We start from the raw sequence: 25,059 nt of genomic DNA on the forward strand, positions 1-25,059 counted from the left end.
TCTGGAAAACACCTGACCTTGGAGGCATGCTGTATAAACAAACACTCCTGACACGGATTAAAGACACTGGACAGAGAGAAATGTTGATACAGAGGAAATTGCAGCACAGCACGTTCAACGGTTGCAGGAAAGGCTGTGATATAAGTGTCATCATCGTTATCTCTCAACCGACAACAGGTTCTTATGAGGAGCACGTACTGTGACTGCCTTTACACAAGACTGCTGCTCATCACGGCTATCAATAGCCTACATATTAACACAGACACAGTGACACCACAGCATGTGACACCACAGCAGGTGTCAGAGCCACGCCTAAAAAAACGATCTGGATTACAGAACAGTTAGGAATACACACAATCATCAAAAGAACCACTTTTATAAATAAAAACACCCTAAAAATAATGATGTGACGTGACATTCGTGTGAACCCAGAGTTCCCGTCGGTCTCAGAGAGAGAACGAGACCGAAGCGCACACTAATTCCGGCAGCTACAGCTCACTAACTTCGGTGGGAACAATTTCATATCTCAAGGTGACCTTTCCTTTAACCCACGAGGAGCCTCAGAGCTTGGCGGACTGGATTTCATGCGCTTGTTGAACAATGAAGTATAACTTTCTCCAGCTCTGTTTCTCCAGCCCCATCTCTCCCTCTGTCTCTCTGCCGTCTCCTGTGAGGCGGCCTCGGGGCTTGACCGTGAAGAGGCAGAGGGAGGAGGACAGGGAGAGGGAGGGAGGGCAAAGAGGAAGCAGAGGGAAGGGAAAACGAGATATATGAGAGAGAGAGAGAGAGAGAGAGAGAGAGAGAGAGAGAGAGAGAGAGAGAGAGAGAGAGAGAGAGAGAGAGAGAGAGAGAGAGAGAGAGAGAGAGTCATGGCAACACGCAACAGTGTGACACTGCGGCAGATCAAAACACACAAGGGAGAGATGGGTATCTCTTGACGGTTATGTCCTGACTTCACACGCAGGCACACACGTGCAAGGATTTAGGCCTCTCCAATACCCACGCACAAATCCACACACACCTGTAAAAGAACTTCCAAGCAAAAAAGAAAGAAAAGAAAAGTGAGAAACAGAATGGCTGGAGAGAAAGAGAGATAGTGAGAGCACAAGAGCGAGGGCGCACATTGTGGGGCTTTTATCTGAGCTCCAGGAGGAACACAGCCTTCTCTCAAGGCCCGGCCACATGGCCACAGCCTTCATCTCCACGCATGCAAACACTTCCTATTGACCTGTCAGCTCTCAAGGTGATCAGAGTGATGGCACAGCAAAGTACACTGCCCCGAATTCGGCTCGAGACTGCACAGCACAGCACCAGGGAAAACCTCCGTTTCACCTCAGTCCTAATGGGAGGACACGGCTGACCCGCTGGTGGATCTTTATTAAAACATCTACCATGTCCCCCTCCCACACACTCAGCCTACACTGGCAAAGGCAAAACACACACACACACACACAGGCAACAGCCAGTCTCACTCTCACTTCTTCTTTCAAGCACACAAATAGCAGGTGGTTCCCTCCAAGCATGAGGTTACCTCCAAGCATGAGGTTACCTTTCCTGGCAGAAGGGAGGGAGAGAGTGGAGGAGGGAGAGAGCGGGGGATGGAGAGAGTGGGGGAGGAAGAGAGTGGGGGAGAGAGAGAGTGGGGGATGGAGAGAGCGGGGGAGGGAGAGAGAGAGAGTGGGGGAGGGAGAGAGAGAGAGTGGGGGAGGGAGAGAGAGAGTGGGGGATGGAGAGAGAGAGTGGGGGATGGAGAGAGCGGGGGAGGGAGAGAGCGGGGGAGGGAGAGAGAGAGTGGGGGAGGGAGAGAGAGAGGGGGAGAGGGAGAGAGGGAGAGAGAGGGGGAGGGGGAGAGAGAGAGTGGGGGAGGGAGAGAGAAAGTGGGGGAGGGAGAGAGAGAGAGTGGGGGAGGGAGAGAGCGGGGGAGGGAGAGAGTGGGGGAAGGAGAGAGAGTGGGGGAAGGAGAGAGAGAGTGGGGGAGGGAGAGAGAGTGGGGGAGAGAGAGAGTGGGGGAGGGAGAGAGAGTGGGGGAGAGAGAGAGCGGGGGAGGGAGAGAGAGTGGGGGAGAGAGAGAGCGGGGGAGGGAGAGTACGGTAGAGTCCTCATCAATGATGCAAATCTATTTTTGAACAGAAATCGCAAATAATCTTCAACCTTTCAAAACCTTTTTTCAAACCTTTCAAAACCATTGCCAAACTCGTTTTCGAAACGAGTATCGAAATCATTTATGACAATATCTTTTCAATCTTTCAAAACCTTTTTTTCCGGACGTTACTGGAACCGTGAGGAAAACGGTTGGTTGCGAGCCCTGGAGGGTTAGTTAAGAGAGGGGGCTGCAGGGTGAGGCTGGTCAACGAGGGAAGGCAGGGGGTGGAGACATTCCTCCTGGTGCCTGGTCGTGTTGTGACAGCACCTGGCCCGAAGGAGGCAGAGAAGGAGGAGGAGGAAGAAGACTTGTCGGGGGAGACAAAAAAAAAACCCCAGGCTGCCTCCTCGTCCAGGCTGCCTCCTCGCCCAGGCTGCCTCCTCGCCCAGGCTGCCTCCTCGCCCAGGCTTCCTCCTCGCCCAGGCTGCCTCCTCGCCCAGGCTGCCTCCTTGCCCAGGCTGCCTCCTCGTCCAGGCTGCCTCCTCGTCCAGGCTGCCTCCTCGTCCAGGCTCACTAATGACAGGGCCGGAGACGAACACGGGACACACATGTTGTGTTTGCTCGCCGTCATACTAACCACACAAACACACCCAGCTTCTGAGAATGCAATGTCTGTGAGCAAACAGCCATTAGGACAGCCTGTTCTGCCCCAGGCTACAGTATTACTTCTCTGGAACGGTTCCTGTGTGGTTTCTACTGCATATTAGAGGCAGGCATGCTACCTTCCAATTGAACCCTCCACAGCCGGCCTGATGGCATCTCTGCTGGCCTGATGACAATGATGAGGATCTTAAGACATGTAATCCGGGCAGGTATGCCGCCAGTGTTTATCCTGCGTCTGTGTTTGTCATACAGACTGAACCCCCAGGGACTGAAGCCATGCGACTGATGGACCCAACATAACACACACACACCTAAGTGTTCATGATGACCGAAGTGGCCGCCAAAGAGAACGGCGTCTTAAGAGGGCGACATCACGGGCGCCAGGGGGGCATTAGGGCCCTGAGGAGGGCAGCACGCCGGCCCGTCCCCTCACAGCCTCCTTGTGGGTGGGCCCCCCGGGGGCGACGTGTGTCGGACCACGACAGATATTTCCGCTACTCTAGGTGGTTTCAGTCCACCTGATGATCCCAGATCACATCGGTGCAGTGGGGCGTCGCCACATTTACATTTAGCAGACGTTCTTATCCAGAGGGACTTAAATTAAGTACAGGGACATTCCCCCCCGAGGCAAGTAGGGTGAAGTGCCTTGCCCAAGGACACAACGTCACAGAGGCGATTCCCCATCCACATGGATGGGGAATCGAACAAGCAACCTTCTGATTACTAGCCCGATTCCCTAACCGCTCAGCCACCTGACTCCCGCCGCCAGCTTCTCAGAGGAACAGCCTGCTTCAGTCAGCTGGAGCCTGCCCTCCTCCACTCCACTGAAGAGGCCGCTCCACCTCAGGAGCTCCACCTGAGCGCGTCCGAGCCGCCTCGACGCCTGGAGCCCTCTCTCCAGCTTCTCCCAGGGTCCTGGCGGGCCTCGTGACGCACGGCCTATGGGCTGATGACTGGCACTGTTGCTTATTGACAGAAAGAGAGCGCTGTGTACACAACGTCTTCTGCCTGGCCCGGTGCAATGTCGGCGCAGCTCTTCCCTCCTGCACTGATGTCTCGTCAGGGAGAGAGAGATGGAGGGAGGGAGGGTGAGAGATGGAGGGAGGGAGAGAGATGGAGGGAGGTAGAGATGGAGGGAGGGAGAGAGAGAGATGGAGGGAGGGAGAGAGAGAGAGAGATGGAGGGAGAGATGGAGGGAGGAAGGGAGAGAGATGGAGGGAGGGAGGGAGATGGAGGGAGGGAGGGAGAAAAATCCTACAAAAGCCCCATTCTATGGATGGTCTGTGGCAGCCAAGTGGAGAGGGTTGTGGGAGTTCTGACAGATCTGACTAATCTAATGACTCCACCAAGCAAACCATGCCCTTTTGCTTTCATCCGTCTCTGAAAGCACTCCTGGGTCTATGACAGAGGCGCTCACATTTCACCTGACAAACAAATCAACCGATAAAGAACGCGGTGCCCTTCAGACAAACACACCGAGTTAGATTGGACTATTCCTCTGTGTGGGAAAGTCAATCCTACGACTGCATGTAGCTGTTGGGGCTTTACTTGTCTTCTGAAGTTAAGCCCCATTATTTCAAGTCTTTGTTACCGTTCAGAGCAGCGACGTTTAACTTTCAAAAGGTCTTATCCTGTGTTCCAGCAGACGGTACGTGAGGACAAGTGAGGACACGTGGAAACAGAGAGCCACCTGTGCTGAAGTCAACTCTGCGCTAGGAGGGAGGTGAGGGGGAGGGAGGTGAGGAGGAGGAGGGAGGTGAGGAGGAGGGAGGTGAGGAGGAGGGAGGTGAGGGGGAGGGAGGTGAGGAGGAGGAGGGAGGTGAGGAGGAGGGAGGTGAGAGGAGGAAGGAGAACTTGGCTGTGAAGGAGAGGCCTAAGCCCAGAGACGTGTGTTTTGGTGTCGTGAAGTGTGCCTGTGTGCTCCCGCGTAACTAGGCCAGCGACCGTGCAGGTCTGTCTCCGAGCACCAAACGGGTGGGCAGGCTCTGCCTCCCCATCCAGCCCCCCTCCAGCTGCTTCCAGCCAGCCTGTGATTACAGCCCAGTCAAGGTACTCATTAACACACACACACAGGAAGCTTTTATCTCCAGAAATGTATAAAACAGGCGCTCGCGGTGCCATCAGCAGAGCGCGTTGACACAAACTGCGTTGTTTTTTTACGGAGGGGCTTTCCCATCTACGGTTCCAAACCGCCTCTCACTTCCTGGCCAAGCGGATGATGTCACCCCTGCTTCACCCCTCGCTCTCTCCATGTCAGAAGACGGCAGGCCAACGGGGCCTGCAGCACATGCAGCACACAAAGGACTATAAAAAGAGGCCAATCAGAATCCTCCTGAAAGTACCGACAAGAGACACACAGAGGTCCAAAACCAGAGATGAGCTTAATACTTCTGAGGTGAAACACACACACACACGCACTCAAACGTCTGGCCCTCCCAAAAATATCCACCCAGGAAACGAATGATGGGTACAGAATATCAATTCTCTGGGTGATTATTCTACGCGCACACACACACACTCAAAGCAGCATAATACTCCTCTGTGTTAGAACAGTGTAACCTGTCCTCTGTGGGTTAAGCCAAGGACCCCAGAGCAAGATGGCTGCCACACCACAGCGGAACCAGAGCGTAAACGAGAGCTCAGTCTGCAGGGAGGACAAGACGCAGCGACAAAAACACTTGGTCTGCGCTACAATAACAAAACGCCCATACTCTGAAAAAGACTTGAGAGAGCGGGAGCGGGGCGAGGCCAGTCTGGCCACGTGTGACGCTGGTTATTTTAGACGCTCGACGGTTTGTGGGCTTAAGTGTAAAAACTAATTGAGCGCGTCGCTTGATCTGGAGCCAGCGCTCTCCGGGGTGAACCCACGTAAAAAGGCAGAGGAGGTAAACAGATAGAGAGGGATCGTAAAAGACCGGGGGAAAGACTCAAACATTTCCGTTGAGAGCGGGACTGACGGGGTGAGTCGGCGATCGGTGTGAGCACGCGTCAGGCACGGGGACATTTCTTTTAAAAAAAGATGACCAAAAAGGCCATAAAAAGACATTTTGATTGGGTTTCACGGATCGAAGACGCCCACAGGAGAGCAAATCAAATCTAAATGTATTTGTATAGCCCTTTTTACACGCAAGCATGTCACAGAGGGCTTCACATACGCCCATAGAACTGCCCTCAGGGCAGGATGTAGCCAGGCTGCTGGCTTGGGAAGGTGGACCCAGTCTGGGGGAAGTCCCCCCCCCCAGGCCACCTGCAGCTGCTCCTGATAACGAGGGGACGGAGGGGGGGGGCTGAAGAAAGAGGCCCCCCTGCCCTCAGCCATAACATCTGGACACTTCCAGAGTGTGAACAGGAAGGCTCTAATTACCCCGGAGCCCTGGAAACTGCACCGTTGCGCTACTTTCCCAAGTAGAAATCAGTAAATAATAGTCAAGCTTTGTCAACAACAACGGTATTGATAAAGGTATTATGCGTGTATGGTCATGGTAATCCACTTGGAAATGGGAATATGGACCCTGAGGCCTTTAGACCCAGTGCTTTCAACAGGAAGCTTAGTAGTATAGAGTTACTGTAGCCAATTCAGAGTCTGCTACCAGACCCGAAACATGACCCATAGACGGACATGGATCTCCACAAGCGCCCATTCACCTGCTTAAATAAAGTAGAGGAACTAAATGCTAGAGCCTGTAGCGAGTCTAGGACTTGGACAGGGAGGAACGGCTCTCACGTTCCTTAACCGCTCAGCCCCGATGGCTCAAACACTGCACCAGGTCACCATGAACACGGGAGCGTCAGAAGAGTGTGGACGTTTGAAAACAGGTAGTCTGAAAGAGTTACCGTGTCCTGTCAGTACTGTCGGTGATTATTAGATGCCTTGGTATCAAACTTCTGGTGACCCTTAGCTCGACTTTTCTTCACACATCTCGTCGGTGACCGTGACAAGGATGACCTTTAGGCCTCCGTGTGTCTGCCTTGGCACACACACACACACACACACACTTCTGTCCTCATCACGCTGACCTACATACTTCTGTCCTCATCACGCTGACCTACATAGGTGAGGTTAAGTAAGAGTGACAAAGTGAGAACACATTATGAAATCAATACCCCAGGTATGTAATGAATGACCCGTATCACCGTCAACAGAGCCAACAGACACCCTGGAGATCTCTGTTGGTTTCACCTGCCGGGCAAACTAATAAACTCTTATCAATCCCTGGCAGTTGAGCCCAGAACATGGTAAACTAGCTGCAGTCTGGACATGTGGGTTGCATTCCAAACGCTTCCTTACTGTATTGCCTGGACGGCCTCTGACAGGACGTTAGCCTAAGTGGCTCCTGCTCTTGGTTAGTGCGCTGTTGCCCCTGTGTTTGACTAGAGCCACGCTGCTAATGGCGCCTTGCAGCCCTCCCTGCTAAAGCACACAGCAGTGTTTACACAGACGGCAGGGAGGTAGAAGTGACTGGCCCCAGTGATACTGACCCTTCGGACCAGGATCCAACTCTCACCAATCAGGCCTGATAAGCCGCCTGGACTTGAATAAACAACTGGAGGTTACATTACATTTAGTCATTTAGCAGACGCTCTTATCCAGAGCGACTTACAGTAAGTACAGGGACATTCCCCCCGAGGCAAGTAGGGTGAAGTGCCTTGCCCAAGGACACAACGTCATTTAGCACGGCCGGGAATCGAACTGGCAACCTTCAGATTACTAGCCCAATTCCCTAACCGCTCAGCCACCTGACTCCCGCTAGGTTTGGGCCTGCTGTAACCTAGCATCTAAAGGGAAGCCTCCGTCTAATGCCGGAGAAGCAAAAGGTTCTGTCAGGTATTATAAGAGAGCTTCAGAGACGTGATAACAGGTGTCAGCAGTTGTCGTTACTTTAATTCCTATGAGAACTGCCTCGAGCGTCGTTGGTCCATAAAAAAAATAGAAAAAAGGAAGAAGGCGGAGAGACAGGAAGCTGTAGAGGCTGACATCATCCCACACTGCTTCCACAGCTACCGTCTCTCCTGCCTAGACAGGTCGCAGGTCGGACAGTTACACAAAAACGTTAGTTATGCAAATCCACCACGGCGGCTAGCTCTTCCTGGTTGTGTACAGCGGGCCAGGACGGAGGAGGTGCTGGTCTGCAGGGCCGAGGTCTACTCCCTTCAACGGCTCCCCCTCTGCCAGTCAGCCAACCACAGGCTCCCCTCTGCCAGTCAGCCAACCACAGGCTCCCCTCTGCCAGTCAGCCAACCACAGGCTTACACATTCACCCACCTTGAAGGTTTTTTTCTCTACCCGGCTGGGTGTGTTTCACTTCTCCTTACGTCTAAAACAACCCTTGAGGCTAACTTGGGGGTCATGTGTCACCATGCTGATATGACTGGTTAGCCAGAAGAATTCTGTCAAGAATTCTGGTTAGCCAGGAGGAATTCTGTCACTTGACCCCTGGAACAAGGCGAGCGCTAGTGATGCGTTCCACAGATGTGGAACCATCTCCTCGATATATCACCACCGTCCCTGCAGACACAACAGCTTCCTGGGTCTCCAGACTACCAGGGAGAACAAAGGAACAAAACATAGCGAGCGAGGCTGAGAATGAACCTCAAGGGCAGTCAGACCGGAATTACTACTGTGTGTACGAGTGTGTGCAAGAGAGTGTGTGTGTGTGTGTGTGTGTGAGAGGGACGTGTGTTGTCAGCATGTGTGCGGAGAGCTAAGCCCGTAGGTAGAAGAGAGGAGAGGTTAGAGAGGAGCAGGCTCGATCAGACACAGGACATTTTTTGCATCCCTTCACAATGAGACGTGTCCACCCGTACCTGCCTGGGTTCACCTAGACGACAGAGTAACCGTCGGTAAACAGTTTGCTTTGCCCCCGTCATGTTCAAAACACTCGGGTGTTGCGTGAGCGAGGCTTACATGTCTGACAGGGAGGAATCAGGAGATTAGGCTTCTGTTCCATCAGGATGACTGGCAGGCCCTGACTCACTGACTCACAGACTCAGGCTGAACTTTGACCGTGGCACGCATGGCTGGGCATTAGGGGTATTGTTTCTTATCAAATGGAATTTGATCAGATAACCTTAGCCCATGTTGAACCATGGGAACGAGGACGCAGCCCGTGTTACTAAGCCCTGGGGAACCTGCCAACCGCCACCATGACACACGACCAGGAATGTGTTTCGAGCAAGATCACAAACAATGGCATTAAGTCTCGACTTTCTTTGAACACATGATGGGATCTCATATGTGGGTCTTATCCAGGAGAAAGATCATAGTGTCTTTTTAGAGGGAGGACAAATCTCACACAGACCTGCAGACACACACACACACACTGTCTGGGTGTGCGACTGAGCTGAGGGGGAGTTAGTGTGATGACACCCAGGAGGATAAGCAGTAAATCACCCTGAAAGCCTGCCCTCTCCCTCGGTGACACTGGCCGGATTGCTTCATCTGGGACACACGGGTGAAATATCGTTAGCACAAAGAAAGAATGTGAGACGCGTGAGGGTGTGTGGACTTGCCCCACGAGTCAACTCCTTGAAAGCTCGGCACTCCAGAAGATGTATGTTAAATCTTTGAGACAGCGGGGGGGGGGGGGGGGGTATAACATTGTGATCTTGGTGCGCTCTGTTGACTGCCCACCCCCCCGCCCCCCTCTACCCCCCCGCCTGCCTAGTGGGCCATGACTGAAGAGCCCCAGCGCTCCAAGCAGCGGCACACACCTGATTACACAAACCACATAAAGCCTTCTAACTACACATGATACGACGAGCAAACATACACTCCCCCCCGATCTGTTACCTGCTCATTGCAGCAACCTCCCCCTGTCGTCGTCCCCCCCCAAAAAAACTAAAACTAAAACCTATCCTCGAAAGAGGGGATTACCACAGTGGCGGGAGGCTACTGAAACGAAACTGGTAACAATTCGTAATTGGTGAGGGGGGGGTGAATTCTCAGGACCGGATCATTCCATCCTCGGAATCTGAACGACAACGTGAGCCAGCGCTGGCTTGTTTCACCTGAGCGCCTCAGAGCATGTGCCTCGCACGGCCACGGCCACTTCCGTGCTTGTCGCCTCACATGGCCGAGGCCTGTGTTGTTGTAATAGGATAGGGAGGAACAGGTGGCCTGGTGATCAGGTGGCCTGGTGATCAGGTGGCCTGGTGATCAGGTGCCATGGCGGGGCTGGAGCTTAGCGGATGCCCATCTCTCCCCCGTGTCCCTTGGGGACACGACAGGGGACGAGGACTGGAGGAAGCCTGGAGGAAACAACCCCTTTTCCACTCTCCCTTTAAAAACAGCCCCCGCTCCTCTAGACAGCGCTAGAGCCTTTCAGCTTGGTGGGGCACGACATCTAGAATACATTATCAGCTGTAAGCTTCTCTCTCGTTCTTTAGTCCTGCTTGCAAAGGCAGCAGGATGGGTGTTAACCCCTCACCTCCCCTCCCCTATCCCCTGGGGCAGCGACTGCGCCTCTCTTACCTTGCAGCTGCTTGAACCTCCCCTCAAGGATGTTGGAGTACTGCACCTGGTTAACGAAGGCAGCTGGGGACAGGCAAGGCTCTCGGTCTCGCAGGTCAAACTCCATAGTTCCCCCCGGGAGAAAAAGCTCAGATTTGGCTCAGGCTCAGGCTCTGGTTTTAGTGCCTGGGGGGCTTTCCAGCATAGCACAGCGACAGCAAGGCGCAATACCTGTAGAGTGTGCTCTCTCAGTCAGAAGCGGGCGTGGGGAAAGAGTCGACAAAGTCCACCTTTGTCTGTTTAAAATCCCTGTTGTCGTCCTCTGCTAACGCATATCAACAAGGCACTCCAGGGTATCAAAGTTTGGAAAGGAGTTTTTTTTTTTTTTTTTTATCTCACTCCCTCTGTTCTCCACAGAAAAGGCAGTGCTGTGTGCAGGGGTGGCGGAGTTTTTCCCAAACAAAACTAAGAACAAAATGTTCTACTTCTTTTCTTCTCTTTCACCACCTCCTCTGAAGTCCATGACAGTCTACTTTGCCTCGGAGCAAAGCAGAAAACCTGTAGCTCTCCGCACCTCCTCCCCGCCGCTCACACACTCACACGCTCACACACTCAAACCAGCACTCGGCGCGCCTTCCCTTCGCTCCACGGTCGGCGCTCGCGTGCGGACTCTGGCGCGCTGTGTGTGCGGCCAGTAGGAGAACTGTCCGTGCTCGGGTGGCTGTGTAAACAGAGCCCGCTGCTGCTCCTGCAAAGCTTGGGACATTTGCATAAGGTGTGTTTAGGGAGGAGCGTGGGGGGTGGGTGGGGTGCGTAAAGGCTCAGAGTGGAGGAGGGGCGGAGGAGTGCTGAGGTGGACGAAACCATTGTGAGAGGCTCAGTGTGTGAGGCAGGGGGTGGACTGAACCACTCCTGCTTAATACCAGGGGAGTGGAAGGTGGGGCCTGCTTGTGAGGTGTGGCACAAGCAGCAACACTGTGGTGTTCCCCCCCCTCTCATCCTCTCGTGTGGGTGTGCCTCTCGCTTTCTTTTCTTTCTCTCTGGCAACAAGCGAAAATAAGGCGTTAAGACAGGAAGGAAGTAGTTGAGAAACAGTCAACAGCAACGAGTTCCTTCCTGCTTGTGCAAGATATCAGCATGTGTGTGTTTTAGTGAGCAAAACAGACATCACATATTTAGATAGAGAGATATACATAGTAATGTGTATTTCAGTTGATCAAATCCAGTAAATGAATCCGAAGTGAATCTTTGGTAGCAGGTGTGTGCAAGGCTGTACCTGCCGGGTAAATGTGGTTACCTCCCACACGACCAGGATTGCGCTGTTTAATAAATGTGAACAGTCTTGCTTTGGTGGATTGCCATAAACCAACCTAGCCATCTAAACCAACTCAATTTCCCACATTCCCGGTTAATTGACTCTACGGAACGAGAATGCTTAATACAGACCAGATGAGGGGTCTTCAGAAAGGTGATGTCCCCCCCGGCACATAAACACCAGAGGTCAAAGGGCGTCGTGGCCGGAGGGGGCGGCCAGGCCTGGTCTGCCCGGGGGGGGGCAGAGGTGTCCAGCTCTGTAGACTAACGGCATGCTGAGCGTGGACCCTGTTAGGGCAGGGGTTGTTCTAATTAGAACCATGGGCTGGGGTCTTACGACACGCTGACGAGGTCTTTATGGAGGGAAGGGGCCTAATGGGCCCTAGAGAATCAGCGCTTCTCAACGGGGGGGGGGGGTCGAGGGGGGGCCTGTCACGGTCGCTGGGGGTGATGAGATGAGAGACGTGCTCGGTGCTGCCATTACTAAATAGTGTGTGTGTGTGTGTGTGCACGCGCATGCCTTAAGATTAGTAGGCTTTTGTATTCTATAAACAGTTTGTGCTGGCCGTTCTGATGGAGAGATGCAGAGCTGGGGATAAACAAGCTGCTCGTGCTTCTGCAGATCACAGGGGTGAGGAGAGTTTACGAGGAGCTGGCAGGAACGCCTGCAAGAAGCACACTGCAATTACAGATAATGGTCCAGTCTGCTGGTCCAGGCTGCCTGGTCCGGTCTGCTGGTCCACAGACGCAGGCAAGACGGTGTCGGAGCAGGGGGAGGGAGGGAGAGAGGAGGGGGGGTGAGGGAGAGAGGAAGGGGGAAGGAGGGAGGGGAAGGGGAAGTGGGATTGTGTGGACTGGTCGGAAGGGGATAAGAGTGATCCCCGGGCTGTGAGAGTAAACACACCTCAGCAGTCCCACCACTCCTCCACACGGGCCAGGGGATGCCGAGAGCCCCCTGACATCCCCCCTGACGTCCCCCCTGACATCCCCCCTGACGTCCCCCCCTGACGGAGGCCAGTCCTGGCCCTGCGCAGGATCAGGCCCAGGCTCTGACCTCCAGACAGGAGGACAGGGCAGAGGGATCACCAGGATGGAGCTGTGTGTGTCCTTGTGCCGGGAAAGACACATTCCTCTCCTCACCAAAGCCAGGGTCACTACCGTGTCAACGTCAAGTTTAAATACATCATTTCAGAAACGTATTTATCCAACCTGGAAGGTATTTTACAGCTGGCAGCTTCCTCGGGGTGTCTAACATGTCAGAGACCTTCGGCAGCCAGGAGGACTCAGAGCGCCGGCACAGAGGCAACACACACAGGAGGGGAACAAGGGCTTAATCTACGCAAATGACAAAGGGTTCATTTGCAGGAAGTGGAGCAGGAGAATACAATAGCTCATGGCAGGGAGTCAAGAGGGCCAGCCAATACAATGGTACATTAAGGAGAAAGGGGAAAAGAGAGAGGAAATAAAGTGAGAGAAAGAGAGTGAGACAGAGAGAGAGAGACAGAGAGAGAGAAAGAGAGAAAGAAAAGAGAGAAAGAGAGAAAGAGAGAGAGAGAGGTGAACAGCAGTGTAGGAAGGCGGGAGGTGCTGACATGAGGGAGGGGTTAGAAGGAGGTGCAGAGCTCCTGGGGAGGAATGCTGCTCTAGCCTGTCAAAGAATGTTCACATCAAGCCCCTGCTTGTTTAAAGGAGATACTATCGGTTGCATTATGGTGCAGGAAGAGTAAATGGTACACATGGGCACAAACACACACACACACACACCACAGGCCACACTGGTTTGTAAGTCAGGTGGGTGTGAGCTCTTTCAGGGGTATGTGAAGCCATGCTTAGCTGGTGACAAACACACAGATCTGGGCCCATGTGTGGACTGGCCTCGCCACACAGCCACACATCCCCCAGCATGCAGCTGGGAGTGGGGGCCCGCAGAGCCCTCGCTGCCAGCTGGAGCGAGCGTGTTAGCCCAGCGAGCCTGGCTGCTACTGGGCCTGGTGCTTCCCAGTGCTGCAGTATCACCAGCCTACATTCCTACCGGCTCAAGCTGGGCTCTCTCTCTCTCTCTCTCTCTCTCTCTCGCTGCCGTTCTCTCTCGCCCCAGTCTGAAAGCTGGGGTGTGTCTGTGACCACAGAGGGATGTGCATGTCTAAGTGGGCCAGAGGGGAGGGGGGCACCTGCCTGGCCAGCTGCTTCCCTCTGCTGGGCCCTCCATGCTACTACAGCCTGGGTGGTGGAGGGGAATTCCGGCACGGGATGGTGAATGCCTGACAGCTATCCACACACACACACACCCACACACGTCCACACACATACACCCACACACACACGTCCACACACATACACACCCACACACGTCCACACAGCATCCTACCTGCCAGGGCTTTGATGCGCGAGCGCTCGAAGAGACGTGCCGAGCTGTTCTCGTTGTCCCAGTCGGTCTCTGCCGCCAGGTCCCAGCGGTTGTTGATGTCATTGTACTGCTGCTGGATCTCCAGGCTGTCGAAGTCGGTGGGCGAGATGGTGCTCATGGTGACCGGGGGGGGGCAAGGACCATCCAACCTGCAGCACGCACACACAGGAGGGGGGGGGGGACAAGATCTGGTCACACGGCTGGACAGAAGAAAAAGAGGTCCTTTGAAAAATGAAAAATAAAGATCTCAGAGCTGTGTGCCTGGGAACAGTCGTCCAGATCAGGGCCAGGTGGTCAGGACGATCCTGTGGCTCTCTCAGCTGTCCACTCTGTGGAGAGCTGAGATGAGAGGCAGGTACTGGGAGCATCGGTCACCTGGCTACAGTGTGACAGGCTTTAACTCCCAGTCACACCAGTAGCCGGTTAGCGCTAACAAGGCTCATGCAAATCTCTAGGCCAGGAGTTCAGATAACACCTGTAAACATATGAGATGTTGAAACGACGGATAATACCTGGGAGGTTAACTGCCGGTCATTTGCATAGCTGGCAGTTGTTTGCATAGCGACAGTATTTTAATCATCTTGGAAATGACTAACCTGACTATAGAGAGCCTAGGCTCTGCTGTCACGTTGGCGAATAACTTCACACCCACCCACACAGGCGCACTAACACACACTAACACACACATACGCAGGCACACTCACACACACACACACGATGATGACGTGAGCAGATACTTGTTTAACCACGACGTGTCTCCTACTGAGAGCCTGTTTGAAGGACGCAGTCAGACCTGCTTCATCTAAGGACACACTCCTCACCAACAAAGACACAGAGAGGGTGTGTGTGTGTGTCGTGGGTGGGGGTAGTGGGTGAGCTCTGTCAGCGGCTCCCTGGGGACGGGGACGGGGACGGGGGGACGGGAGCTGAGGAGCCAGGGTCAGGAGAGACTGCCGATGAATATTTTAGTGCATGTGAGTGTTCGAAGCAGGGAACGAGCCCAAAGGAAGATGGGAAGGCAGGTGGGGGAGAGTGGCATGCATGCCCACAGCCCACAGCCCACAGCCCACAGCCCAGAGCCCAGAGCACACAGCCCACAGCCCAGAGTCCACAGCACAGAGCACACAGCCCAGAGTCCACAGCCCAGAGCCCAGAGTCCACAGCACAGAGCACACAGCCCAGAGTCCACAGCCCACAGCCCACAGCCCAGAGCCCACAGCCCAGAGCCCAGAGCACACAGCCCACAGCCCAGAGTCCACAGCCCAGAGCCCAGAGCACACAGCACACAGCCCAGAGTCCACAGCCCACAGCCCACAGCCCAGAGCCCAGAGCACACAGCCCAGAGTCCACAGCACAGAGCACACAGCCCAGAGTCCACAGCCCAGAGCCCAGAGTCCACAGCACAGAGCACACAGCCCAGAGTCCACAGCCCACAGCCCACAGCCCAGAGCCCACAGTCCACAGCCCACAGCCCACAGCCCAGAGTCCACAGCCCAGAGTCACCAGCCCAGAGTCCACAGCCCAGAGCCCACAGCCCAGAGCCCACAGCCCAGAGCCCACAGCCCAGAGTCCACAGCCCAGAGTCCACAGCACAGAGCATACAGCCCTGTCTCCTGTATCCTGTCTCCTGTCTCCAGTCCCCTGTCTCCAGTCCCCTGTCTCCAGTCCCCAGTCCCCTGTCTCCTGTCTCCAGTCCCCTGTCTCCTGTCCCCTGTCTCCAGTCCCCAGTCCCCAGTCCCCTGTCTCCTGTCTCCAGTCCCCTGTCTCCAGTCCCCTGTCTCCAGTCCCCTGTCTCCAGTCCCCTGTCTCCAGTCCCCTGTCTCCAGTCCCCTGTCTCCAGTCCCCTGTCTCCAGTCCCCTGTCCCCTGTCCCCCATCCCCTGTATTCTGCTGGGGGGAGATGAACGAGGAGAGGTGGAGTCAGGGGAGGGAGAGAGGAAGAAAGGTAGGAAGAGGAGAAGACGAAGAGGGAGAGGGGAAGAGCAGAAGGGGGGGAAACAGGGGGAGAGAAACAGGGAGGGGAAAGGAGAGGAGAAGAGGACCATGTGGGGGAGGAACAGGAGAGGAAGCGGGAGTGGATAAGGAGTAGAGGAGGAGGAGGACAGACTGAGGGAAAGGGAGGGTTGAAAGACGTGGGGGTGCTGTCCTCTGAGAGGTGAACAAAGGGGTTTCTTCCTGGCTCCAGCAGACCTCTAACCCCCTCCTCTGTCCTCGCTGACAGCCAGGCCCCAGCCCTCCTCTCTATCAGCCTCTCCAGGGGGCATCTATTCAGATTAAACCCCCACAAGCCCCATTAACTCCACATGGCCTGTTTGTTTAAGTGCACGGGACACGGATTACAGACTGGATCTATTGTCTGTTTATCACCGGCTGTTTGTTTATCGGTTGTTGTGTCTGGCTCTGTGGCCGGTGGAGGGGTGGAGTGTGTGTGTGTGTGTGTGTAGGTGCAGGGATGTGTGTGTGTAAGGGGGAGTTCATTAAGGGGGCAGGGGGGGGTATTAAAAGGTTTGGGGGAGTCAGAGAGGCTGCCCCAACTGTCCCTCCCATCAGCCAGCCTGCAGCCCTGGACTCTCTGGCTCCTACACCAGCCTGCAGCCTGCAGCCCTGGACTCTCTGGCTCCTACACCAGCCTGCAGCCTGCAGCCCTGGACTCTCTGGCTCCTACACCAGCCTGCAGCCTGCAGCCCTGGACTCTCTGGCTCCTACACCAGCCTGCAGCCTGCAGCCCTGGACTCTCTGGCTCCTACACCAGCCTGCAGCCTGCAGCCTGCAGCCCTGGACTCTCTGGCTCCTACACCAGCCTGCAGCCTGCACATCCACCTCCGGCACGCCTCCAGCTCCCTCCCAGCGGCCGCTCGGCCTCGGGTCTCCATGACGCCGGCCCTCCCGTGGGGACCACGCCATCGTCTCTGCACATGTACTGACAGACAATGTCGATGCGGAGAACTTCCTGTCACCTGATATCTACCTAACAGGACTTGGATTCATAAACACAAACCCATCTCTTCATTCACGGAATCTAAAGGACATTCTAGACTTTTTAATGCACGCGCGCACACACGCGCGCACGCACGCACACACACACGCACACACGCCTGAGTGATGGTCTAGGAGAGATGGTTGAGGAAACCAGAGACAGCCCAGATACTTAAGCTTGATATATTCAGCAGAGGCAGCTAAATGTGATGCCTTCCAGACACGGAGCGCTCCCAGCCTTTCCTCGCCTCGGCCTGCCTTCCCTCAAGCACAGGCCTGCCTGTCTGCCTCGGCCTGCAGCAGCTTCCCAGAGAGGTTCCTCCTCACCCCCCTCACCTCTTCTTTCTCACCCCCCCCCCCCCCCCCATTTCCCTGGCCTCTACCTGAGGAGACGGGAGCCAGAGAAGGGGATGACGTAGAGAGAGTTGGATGGAACAAGGTTGACATGTTCCGTAATACTGGGTGACACTGCCAGCAGAGAGATGGGGGTGGGGGAGGGTGGGGTGGGGGAGGGTGGGGTGGGGGTCAGGTTATCAGGTCGGGGTTATGAGAAACTGTGGCTCTGGAGGAGGGAGGGAACACCCTGCTCCTGCGCTCCAGCGAGAAGGGGGGAGTTAGAGATGACTGACTGCCCTGCAGGACCCGGTGATAAGGTAATGCAGTTACGGGGCCTCTACACAGCCCAGTAAACACGTAAATATCAACAAAAAAAAAGAAAAAAAAAGCACTGCAAATCCCATTAGAGGCAGATTAAGAGGTGGCCTGGAATAGAAATGCAGCGGAGTAATTATCCCTGGATTAGGGCAGAGCTCCGCCTCCTCTCTGCCCCAGCGACCCTCCCCCTCCCTGCCACCCTCCTCCCCCCAGCAGAGAGGGACGTGCCGGGCAGCCATGGGCCCTCTGGGCCTGACCATGACCATGGGGTCTGGGGCCTAGGGGCCCTTGAAAGTGCCTGTGTGCATGTGTGATGTGTATCCACTGCATGTGGTGTTTGTGGTGTGTATGTGTTGTGTGTAGTGATGTGTATATATTGGTGGGTGTGTGTGGTGTGTGTGTATCGTGAGTGAGTGTGTGTGTGTGTGTGTGTATGTGTGAGGTGTGTGTCAAACTAACAGATGGCTCAGTGTGCAGCGCTCCATCCCCAGCCTGGAGTCACCATTACTGGCTCACATCTAAGCTCCAATTAATAGAAGGGACCACTAGTACGATCACTTCTACGTAATTAGTTTGGGCTGGTTTGCACTTCCATTGAAAATACCCAAATAAGATTAAACATACTGTTTGGTCAATTATCTGATCATTGCTAAAACATTACCGGTGCTTATTTCCGGATCTTTGCCAAACAAAAACTAAGCTACATACTGGGAGAGGGATACTTGTGTGAGAGGGGACTGGGGTGTGTGATGGTGTGTGAGAGGGGACTGGGGTGTGTGATGGTGTGTGAGAGGGGACTGGGGTGTGTGGTGGTGTGTGAGAGGGGACTGGGGTGTGTGGTGGTGTGTGAGAGGGGACTGGGGTGTGTGGTGGTGTGTGAGAGGGGACTGGGGTGTGTGATGGTGTGTGAGAGGGGACTGGGGTGTGTGGTGGGGTGTGAGAGGGGACTGGGGTGTGTGGTGGGGTGTGAGAGGGGACTGGGGTGTGTGATGGTGTGTGAGAGGGGACTGGGGTGTGTGGTGGTGTGTGAGAGGGGACTGGGGTGTGTGGTGGTGTGTGAGAGGGGACTGGGGTGTGTGGTGGTGTGTGAGAGGGGACTGGGGTGTGTGGTGGGGTGTGAGAGGGGACTGGGGTGTGTGGTGGTGTGTGAGAGGGGACTGCAGGGGTTAACGCTGGGCTCCATCTGTATGCTGCTGCTGTCAGCTGGTCCCCACAGCCCTGGAGGCAGTCTCAGCTAGCACACACTGCTGCAGGGGAGGGCTGGTGACCATGACGACCAGCACTTCCTGTGTGTTGGCGCGGGGTGTGGGGGGTTGGGGTGGGTAATGGAGGGAGGGAGGAAGGGAGGGGGGTGGGGAGAGGGAGAGGGGTAATCCCAGTTGTGGCTAGAAAGAGTCTGGGCTCAGTGTCTGGACTAATCACCCCTGATTGGCTCAGACACACAATCCTCTGACCGGGCCACTCCTACGGCCCGAGCCCCACTACTACGCCAGGCCGGTCCACGCCAGAACACAGCCTTCAGCACACAGCCTTCAGCACACAGCCTTCAGAACACAGCCTTCAGAACACAGCCTTCAGCACACAGCCTTCAGCACACAGCCTTCAGCACACAGCCTTCAGCACACAGCCTTCAGCACACAGCCTTCAGAACACAGCCTTCAAGAACACAGCCTTCAGCACACAGCCTTCAGCACACAGCCTTCAGCACACAGCCTTCAGCACACAGCCTTCAGCACACAGCCTTCAGCACACAGCCTTCAGCACATATCCTACATACGACTGCTCATTATAAACACACACCAGACAGCCTACAACCAGCTGGCTTCGAATACAACAGACCGGGCAAAAAAAAAGGCCCGGTCTTTCCAAACGCACCCAGGACCCGACGAGCCATCCTCCGTGGTCGGTGAGCGGGCGGGCTGTGCGCCGCCGCCCACCCCCATGTGTGTCATGGACGCAGCATCCTAGCAGGGCCCAGTCTACAGGCATTAAGAAACAGCAACATGACTCTGCTCTACAAAGCTAATGAGGCAAAAAGTAGGCCTTCTGGTCTGCCATTACTCATTGTGAGGCCCGTCACAATGAGTAGCACAGCACGGAGCACGACCCTGGACTGACGACCTGCAAAGTGGAGGAAGGAGTTGGAACGCAACAACTCGACTCAGAAGTGGAACATCTAGCTCTGGATCAGAGAGACATTCTGTAATGTCTAATGGCATTATTTTCTCATTAGCTTCCCCTTGGTTGCCAATAAGGCGGAGGGTGGAAGGAGGTATAAATCAGCTGGTCTCAGAGAGCCCAGGGGAGACAGATAGACTGGGCTGGCTGCAGGGGAGAGCAAGGCTTTGTTAGGACCGGCTGCTCCATACACTCAACACAGACTGGAGCCCCGGGGTCTCTTTACCACTCTCTCTCTCTTTCACACACACACACAGACAAATTAACCAACCATCCAACAAATCTCACACAAAGACCATTCCTATTGACACTTATCTAGGCTAGATGTTTTGCACCACACTAATGTATAGGCCTGGAGGATTTGGGGGTCCTCATCCCTGCAGTGCAACCAACCTCATCATGATCAGCTTTACCCCCCCCCTCTCTTCCAATGCAGGGGTCTGCTCAGGAATAATGCTGCCAGACCAGGTTTACATCTCCTGCACCAACCACCCGAGCCCTACACCCCGACAGCCACACAATGGATGATTTACTAAATGTGTCAAGGGGGGTCCGAAATGTCCCCGATATGACCTGAATATTCAACCCCTGACCTTTTACACGAGTCATCGAGGTGGGGAGTGGGAGGGGAGGGGAGTGAGTGAGAGATCATGATCAAACTGGCATGGCTGGTCACTCCCAGCTGGATTGGAGGGCTGAGACAGAGCTTAGAGATTTAGAAATCCAGATGCCTTAATCTGGAGAGCGTGTGTGTGTGTGTGTGTGTGTGTGTGTGTGTGTGTGTGTGTGTGTGTGTGTCAGGCGTGCTGGTACAAAACACAACTGGGTTTGTCTTTCTTGATTGAGCGAAGTACTCACTGTGACTGAAGAACAAAGTTATTGCTCGTATTGGTTAGAATCACATAACCTTGTTATCCTCACAGAAAAATATAGCTTTTCAGTTAGACGGTTTGTTTTTGAATAGCAAGGTAAAACATACCGAAGACAGCGTCGCAGCAGCATGGAAAGTGATCTGTGAGACGTCAAACAGACCACATCAGGACAGACTGATAAGCTTCCCAGAGCTCTCATCCTGTCCTGTCCAAAACAATCCCCAAATTAAACCCCTGATAAGAGGACAGGGGCAGGGGGGGGGGGGGTAGGAGGAGAACCTGGGGTGCTGTGACACACACTGAGGACTAGTGACACACAGGAACACATCTGTCTGTCCGCAGCCTGCTATCTCTAGGGCCTGACTGGAAGATGGCCTGAACGTGGGCGATAAACGAGGTGGAAAACAGAATGACCCCCCCCTCTCATATCTGATGACATCTATCAGACAATGTAAAGAGCTCGTCGGTGTGGTGGTTCAGAAGAATGACTCTTTAGAAGAGGCAAGGCTGAAGAATGCCTGAGGGCCGAGACTTAGTCTAGCTCTGACCTGGCAGACACACACACGCACACACGTGCAAACACACACACACACCATCACTTCCAGTCACGGGAGAAAAACAGGGGCAGGGAAAAGCAGGCCAGAGAAACCTAAGCAACATCACAGGCAGCATCACCAAAACGACCCCCCCCCGCTCCCCCCCCCCACATCTCCCTCCTCCTTACTCCTCCCCTCCCTGACCTGCTTTCCTCTCGTCTAACTGGTCTGTTTTTTACTGCACCAGTTAACTGGGGAGAGAGAGGGAGAGAAATGGAGCCCAGTGCCATCGCCTGGAGGGAATCACCCCAGCACTGCACACGCCAGACGGGCACGAGCGCACCCTGCACCGGGAGGAGGAGGAGGAGAAGCACACTTCCCTCTCTCGCCCAGCCACAGAAGGCTTGCAGTGCCCCCACCCACCCACCCACACACCACCCACCACCCCGCCCCCTCCCCCCGGCCCCAAACAGAGATCTGGAGCTGAGGTTTTGAAGTTGTCAGTTGGAGAGAACTGGACCACACACGTCGCAAACCTCGTAATTTACGCTGCCAATCAACTGTGGAAAACCTCCATGAAAGGCTGAGCATTGACCTCCACCACACCACAGCATAACATCTCTGTTTGACTATGTGCTAATAATTACGAATGCTAATCAGTGCAGCAAACCTCTCAACTCTACATACCACCTGATGATACCAGGCAGGCAGCAGTGGATAAGGGCACCCAGCTGAACCAGGCAGGCAGCAGTGGATAAGGGCACCCAGCTGAACCAGGCAGGCAGCAGTGGATGAGGTTCCAGGTCCCAGAAAGCCAGGCACAAAGCCCGTCCCGCCACACACAATGGACGAGTCAGCAGAGAGAGGGGGCCAGGAGCTTGCGCCTTTCCTGTTTGCAGAAACGAAAGCGGCCAGAGACACATGTATCCCAGCCCCGCTCGCCGCCGCTGATCCGGGCCTGAATGCCCCTGATCCGGGCCTGAATGCCCCTGCTGAATAGGACCCCACCGCTCCATTGTTATCCTGTAGCATCACATTCATCATGCACACCAGCGCCCCACGCCTCCCACCTCCTAACCCCTCCGTCACCCCACATCCCCTCCGTCACCCCACATCCCCGTCAACACCAACCAGGCCTCCTTCACACGTCAGAGAGCTCAGCCCTGCCACTGACTTCTTTGGCTCTTCATAGATTTAGCATGTGCCCACTCCTCCCGTCTAAGCTGAAGGTCTATTCACCTAAGCTCTGAATCAAACGTCAGCCTCGCTCATCAGCGGCAACACAAACCCACATGCAATGTGTACGTTTCTCATACAATGACACATGATTGGCACTTCACAAACGGCACGCATTCGATTACTAAACGCGTGCGCGCATACTGGCGTTCAAGGCCAACCATCCAGTTAAACTGTCAACACTCCTCTGCAATGAGACCTAGCAATACTGTTCAAAGAGTAAGAGTCATCTTCTAGAACAGTCCACAGGGATACAGTAAAACACATAAATGGGCCAACAATGACTCACCAAACACACATCAGTTTGTACAGACCCACGCTTTCATTTGAGATTTAAATACCATTCATCATTCACGGTTAAAAGAGAAAACCCTCTTTGCGAAGGTGTACGATCATGACGACTACAGCTACAGAACGTCACCTGCGATTTATCAGCTGTGCAGAAAAGGGTGACCGGAGCGGGTCGATAACCGTGCTGGAGGACAGGCCTGGCTATACATAGAACAGCTCCGCTCTCACAATCTATTTTCCCTCATGAAATTAGAAATAACAGCACTGAAGGCATGTTCACGGCTCAATACAGGGGAGCAGAAACGGCACAAGTCTGCACAGACAAAGCGGTGGCTGGATGAGATCGGCGACTTTCAGTTTGACTGTACTTCTGAGAGACGACGTCTCAGCTGGGCAGGTCAACTCTCACCTGCTGCCTCTCCACCACTTCCTCCTCCACTTCCTCCTCCACTTCCTCCTCCGCCACTTCCTCCTCCACTTCCTCCTCCACTTCCTCCTCCACTTCCTCCTCCACTTCCTCCTCCACTTCCTCCTCCACTTCCTCCACCACTTCCTCCACCACTTCCTCACACCTTTGTTTCCTGCCTCTGATTCTGGGATGCTGCCAACTTGGCAGAGGCAGGCCGATCAATGCGCTACCTCATTCTTCTTCTCCAGTCTTGTGACACGTGGTACTAGCCACGGGGGCCTGGATCATGGGACGCAACGGGAAGGTCAGAGACCAGGGCTGACCCTCTTCTGGGTAGCCAACCTTCCAGCTAATCACAGCCAGTCAGCAGAGACTCCAGGACTATGTCCAAGGCTCATTCAGCCGATATAGCCACAGTCAATCACTCCCCAGCCAGGCCCTGCTACACCAGGGTCCACCCTATGGACCCACACAGCTTTCTCCATGCCTGCCTTGGATCCGCCAAACAAACTGTTGCCTCTCTGTTTGAGGTGGATCATCGGAGCTCGGTCAGACTTTGGTCGAGTCAATTCTCAAGGCCGCGCTAAGACCAGAGAGGATTTAGAGTGAATTCCTCAGAACCAGCGTGGACTCCGGTGGGAGAAATCACAAACACGTGTTCGGATGTGGGAATCACATGGCCAGAAGAGGCGTAGGGGCAAACAGATGTGACCACAAGAGCAAAACACTCCCCCTCCGCCCCGCCCCTTCACTTCCTAGGTGGCAAACCCCCCCCGTCTGTGTGAATTTTGTATCTCTGCAGCACATGTGCACTGAAATAATACTGAACACAGAAAACACAGTCCACCTTTATGCAAAGCAAACCTGTCAAGCACTAATAACCAAAACTAGACTATAATTCCAGAGGCACGGGAGAGATGAATCTACGTAACTTTAGGCAAACAACAGGCCTTGCTCTGCCTGCAGCGCGATGTGTTTCAGAGCCCTTAATTAAAGAGAGAAAGAATTCACAGCCTAAAAATAAGATGAAACAGCTCCCAAGGACAGATCATGGTGTTGTGGTTCCAGCCGTTTATACGCATATGAACATAGGGATCCCAAGAACCAATGTGGAAAGCTGCATGGCTCCGTTGCCATGGTCGTTATTATTGATCGTGTCAAATTAATCTTGCGTGGTGAAGAGACACCACGAATAAGAGCAGACACTCAGCCAGGGATTCTATTCTGTCGATTCACGAGCCCCTTAAGACAACAACAACAGCAGGAGAAAAAGCATCACAACATCTACCTTTAAAACACTGGGCAATTCGGCCTTAATGAGGAATGTTGCCTCAAGACCGGCACATCAGATAACCGTGCCGGTTATAATGGTGGGGCTTAGCTTTACTGACATGGTTCACTGCAGCACAATGAGTATGTGAGGGGTAGGAGCTGAAACAAGCTTGTATGGGAGGGATTGTGAGCATCAGCACTATGGGGGGGGCCCCCATTCACATTCCCCAGCCTCCAATGCTCGTGCTGTCCATCCCTCATGTGCTCTTGCTGCCTATTGTGCTGCTGGCTTTTTCCTGTCAACATCAGTGGCAAGGCTCTACTTCCTAAAAGGCACAATTCTTGATTTCGTTGAGTAAATCATGATGTGGTTTGTGTAATAATAGAGAGGACAAAGGTCGGAAGTTGGCTTACAACTGAGTTTTACAATTAAAAAACTAGTTTTCTATACTGATAAACTGCTAAAACAATGGAGGATTTATAATCGCGAAATTCTACTCTTGATAAATGAACGAGGTTATCTGGAGCAGAGATAACAGACCACTAACACGGCCCTGTTTTCATTGCACTAGTGCCTATGTTGCTGCTGTATTACCTGATGCTTCTTATACCGACCACACTGTGGCTGGCTTTAACCCACTTAGAAGAAGCACATCGATAGACTACACACCATATTAAATATCAACATCGAGTTATCTGGCAAATAATGACTTAGTTCT

The 25,059-nt window shown here is 54.0% G+C and overlaps 1 protein-coding gene across 4 annotated transcripts in view; it reads right to left on the reverse strand.

The window, feature by feature from the left end:
* The window catches only part of sptbn2 (spectrin, beta, non-erythrocytic 2), a 48,490-nt gene that overhangs the window by 22,388 nt on the left and 1,043 nt on the right, over positions 1-25,059 (reverse strand). For 2 of the 4 annotated variants that reach the window (XM_062485956.1, XM_062485954.1), the window contains exon 2: positions 13,879-14,066. In XM_062485956.1, coding sequence (XP_062341940.1) covers positions 13,879-14,035 — 157 coding nt within the window. In that variant the 5' untranslated portion in view covers positions 14,036-14,066. Of the gene's footprint in view, positions 1-10,217; positions 10,921-13,878; positions 14,067-25,059 lie in introns of those variants that run through there. The other 2 variants (XM_062485955.1, XM_062485957.1) reach the window with 2 other exon arrangements.

This window comes from Osmerus eperlanus, chromosome 19 (genome assembly GCF_963692335.1).
Source record: "Osmerus eperlanus chromosome 19, fOsmEpe2.1, whole genome shotgun sequence".
NCBI lineage: Eukaryota > Metazoa > Chordata > Actinopteri > Osmeriformes > Osmeridae > Osmerus > Osmerus eperlanus.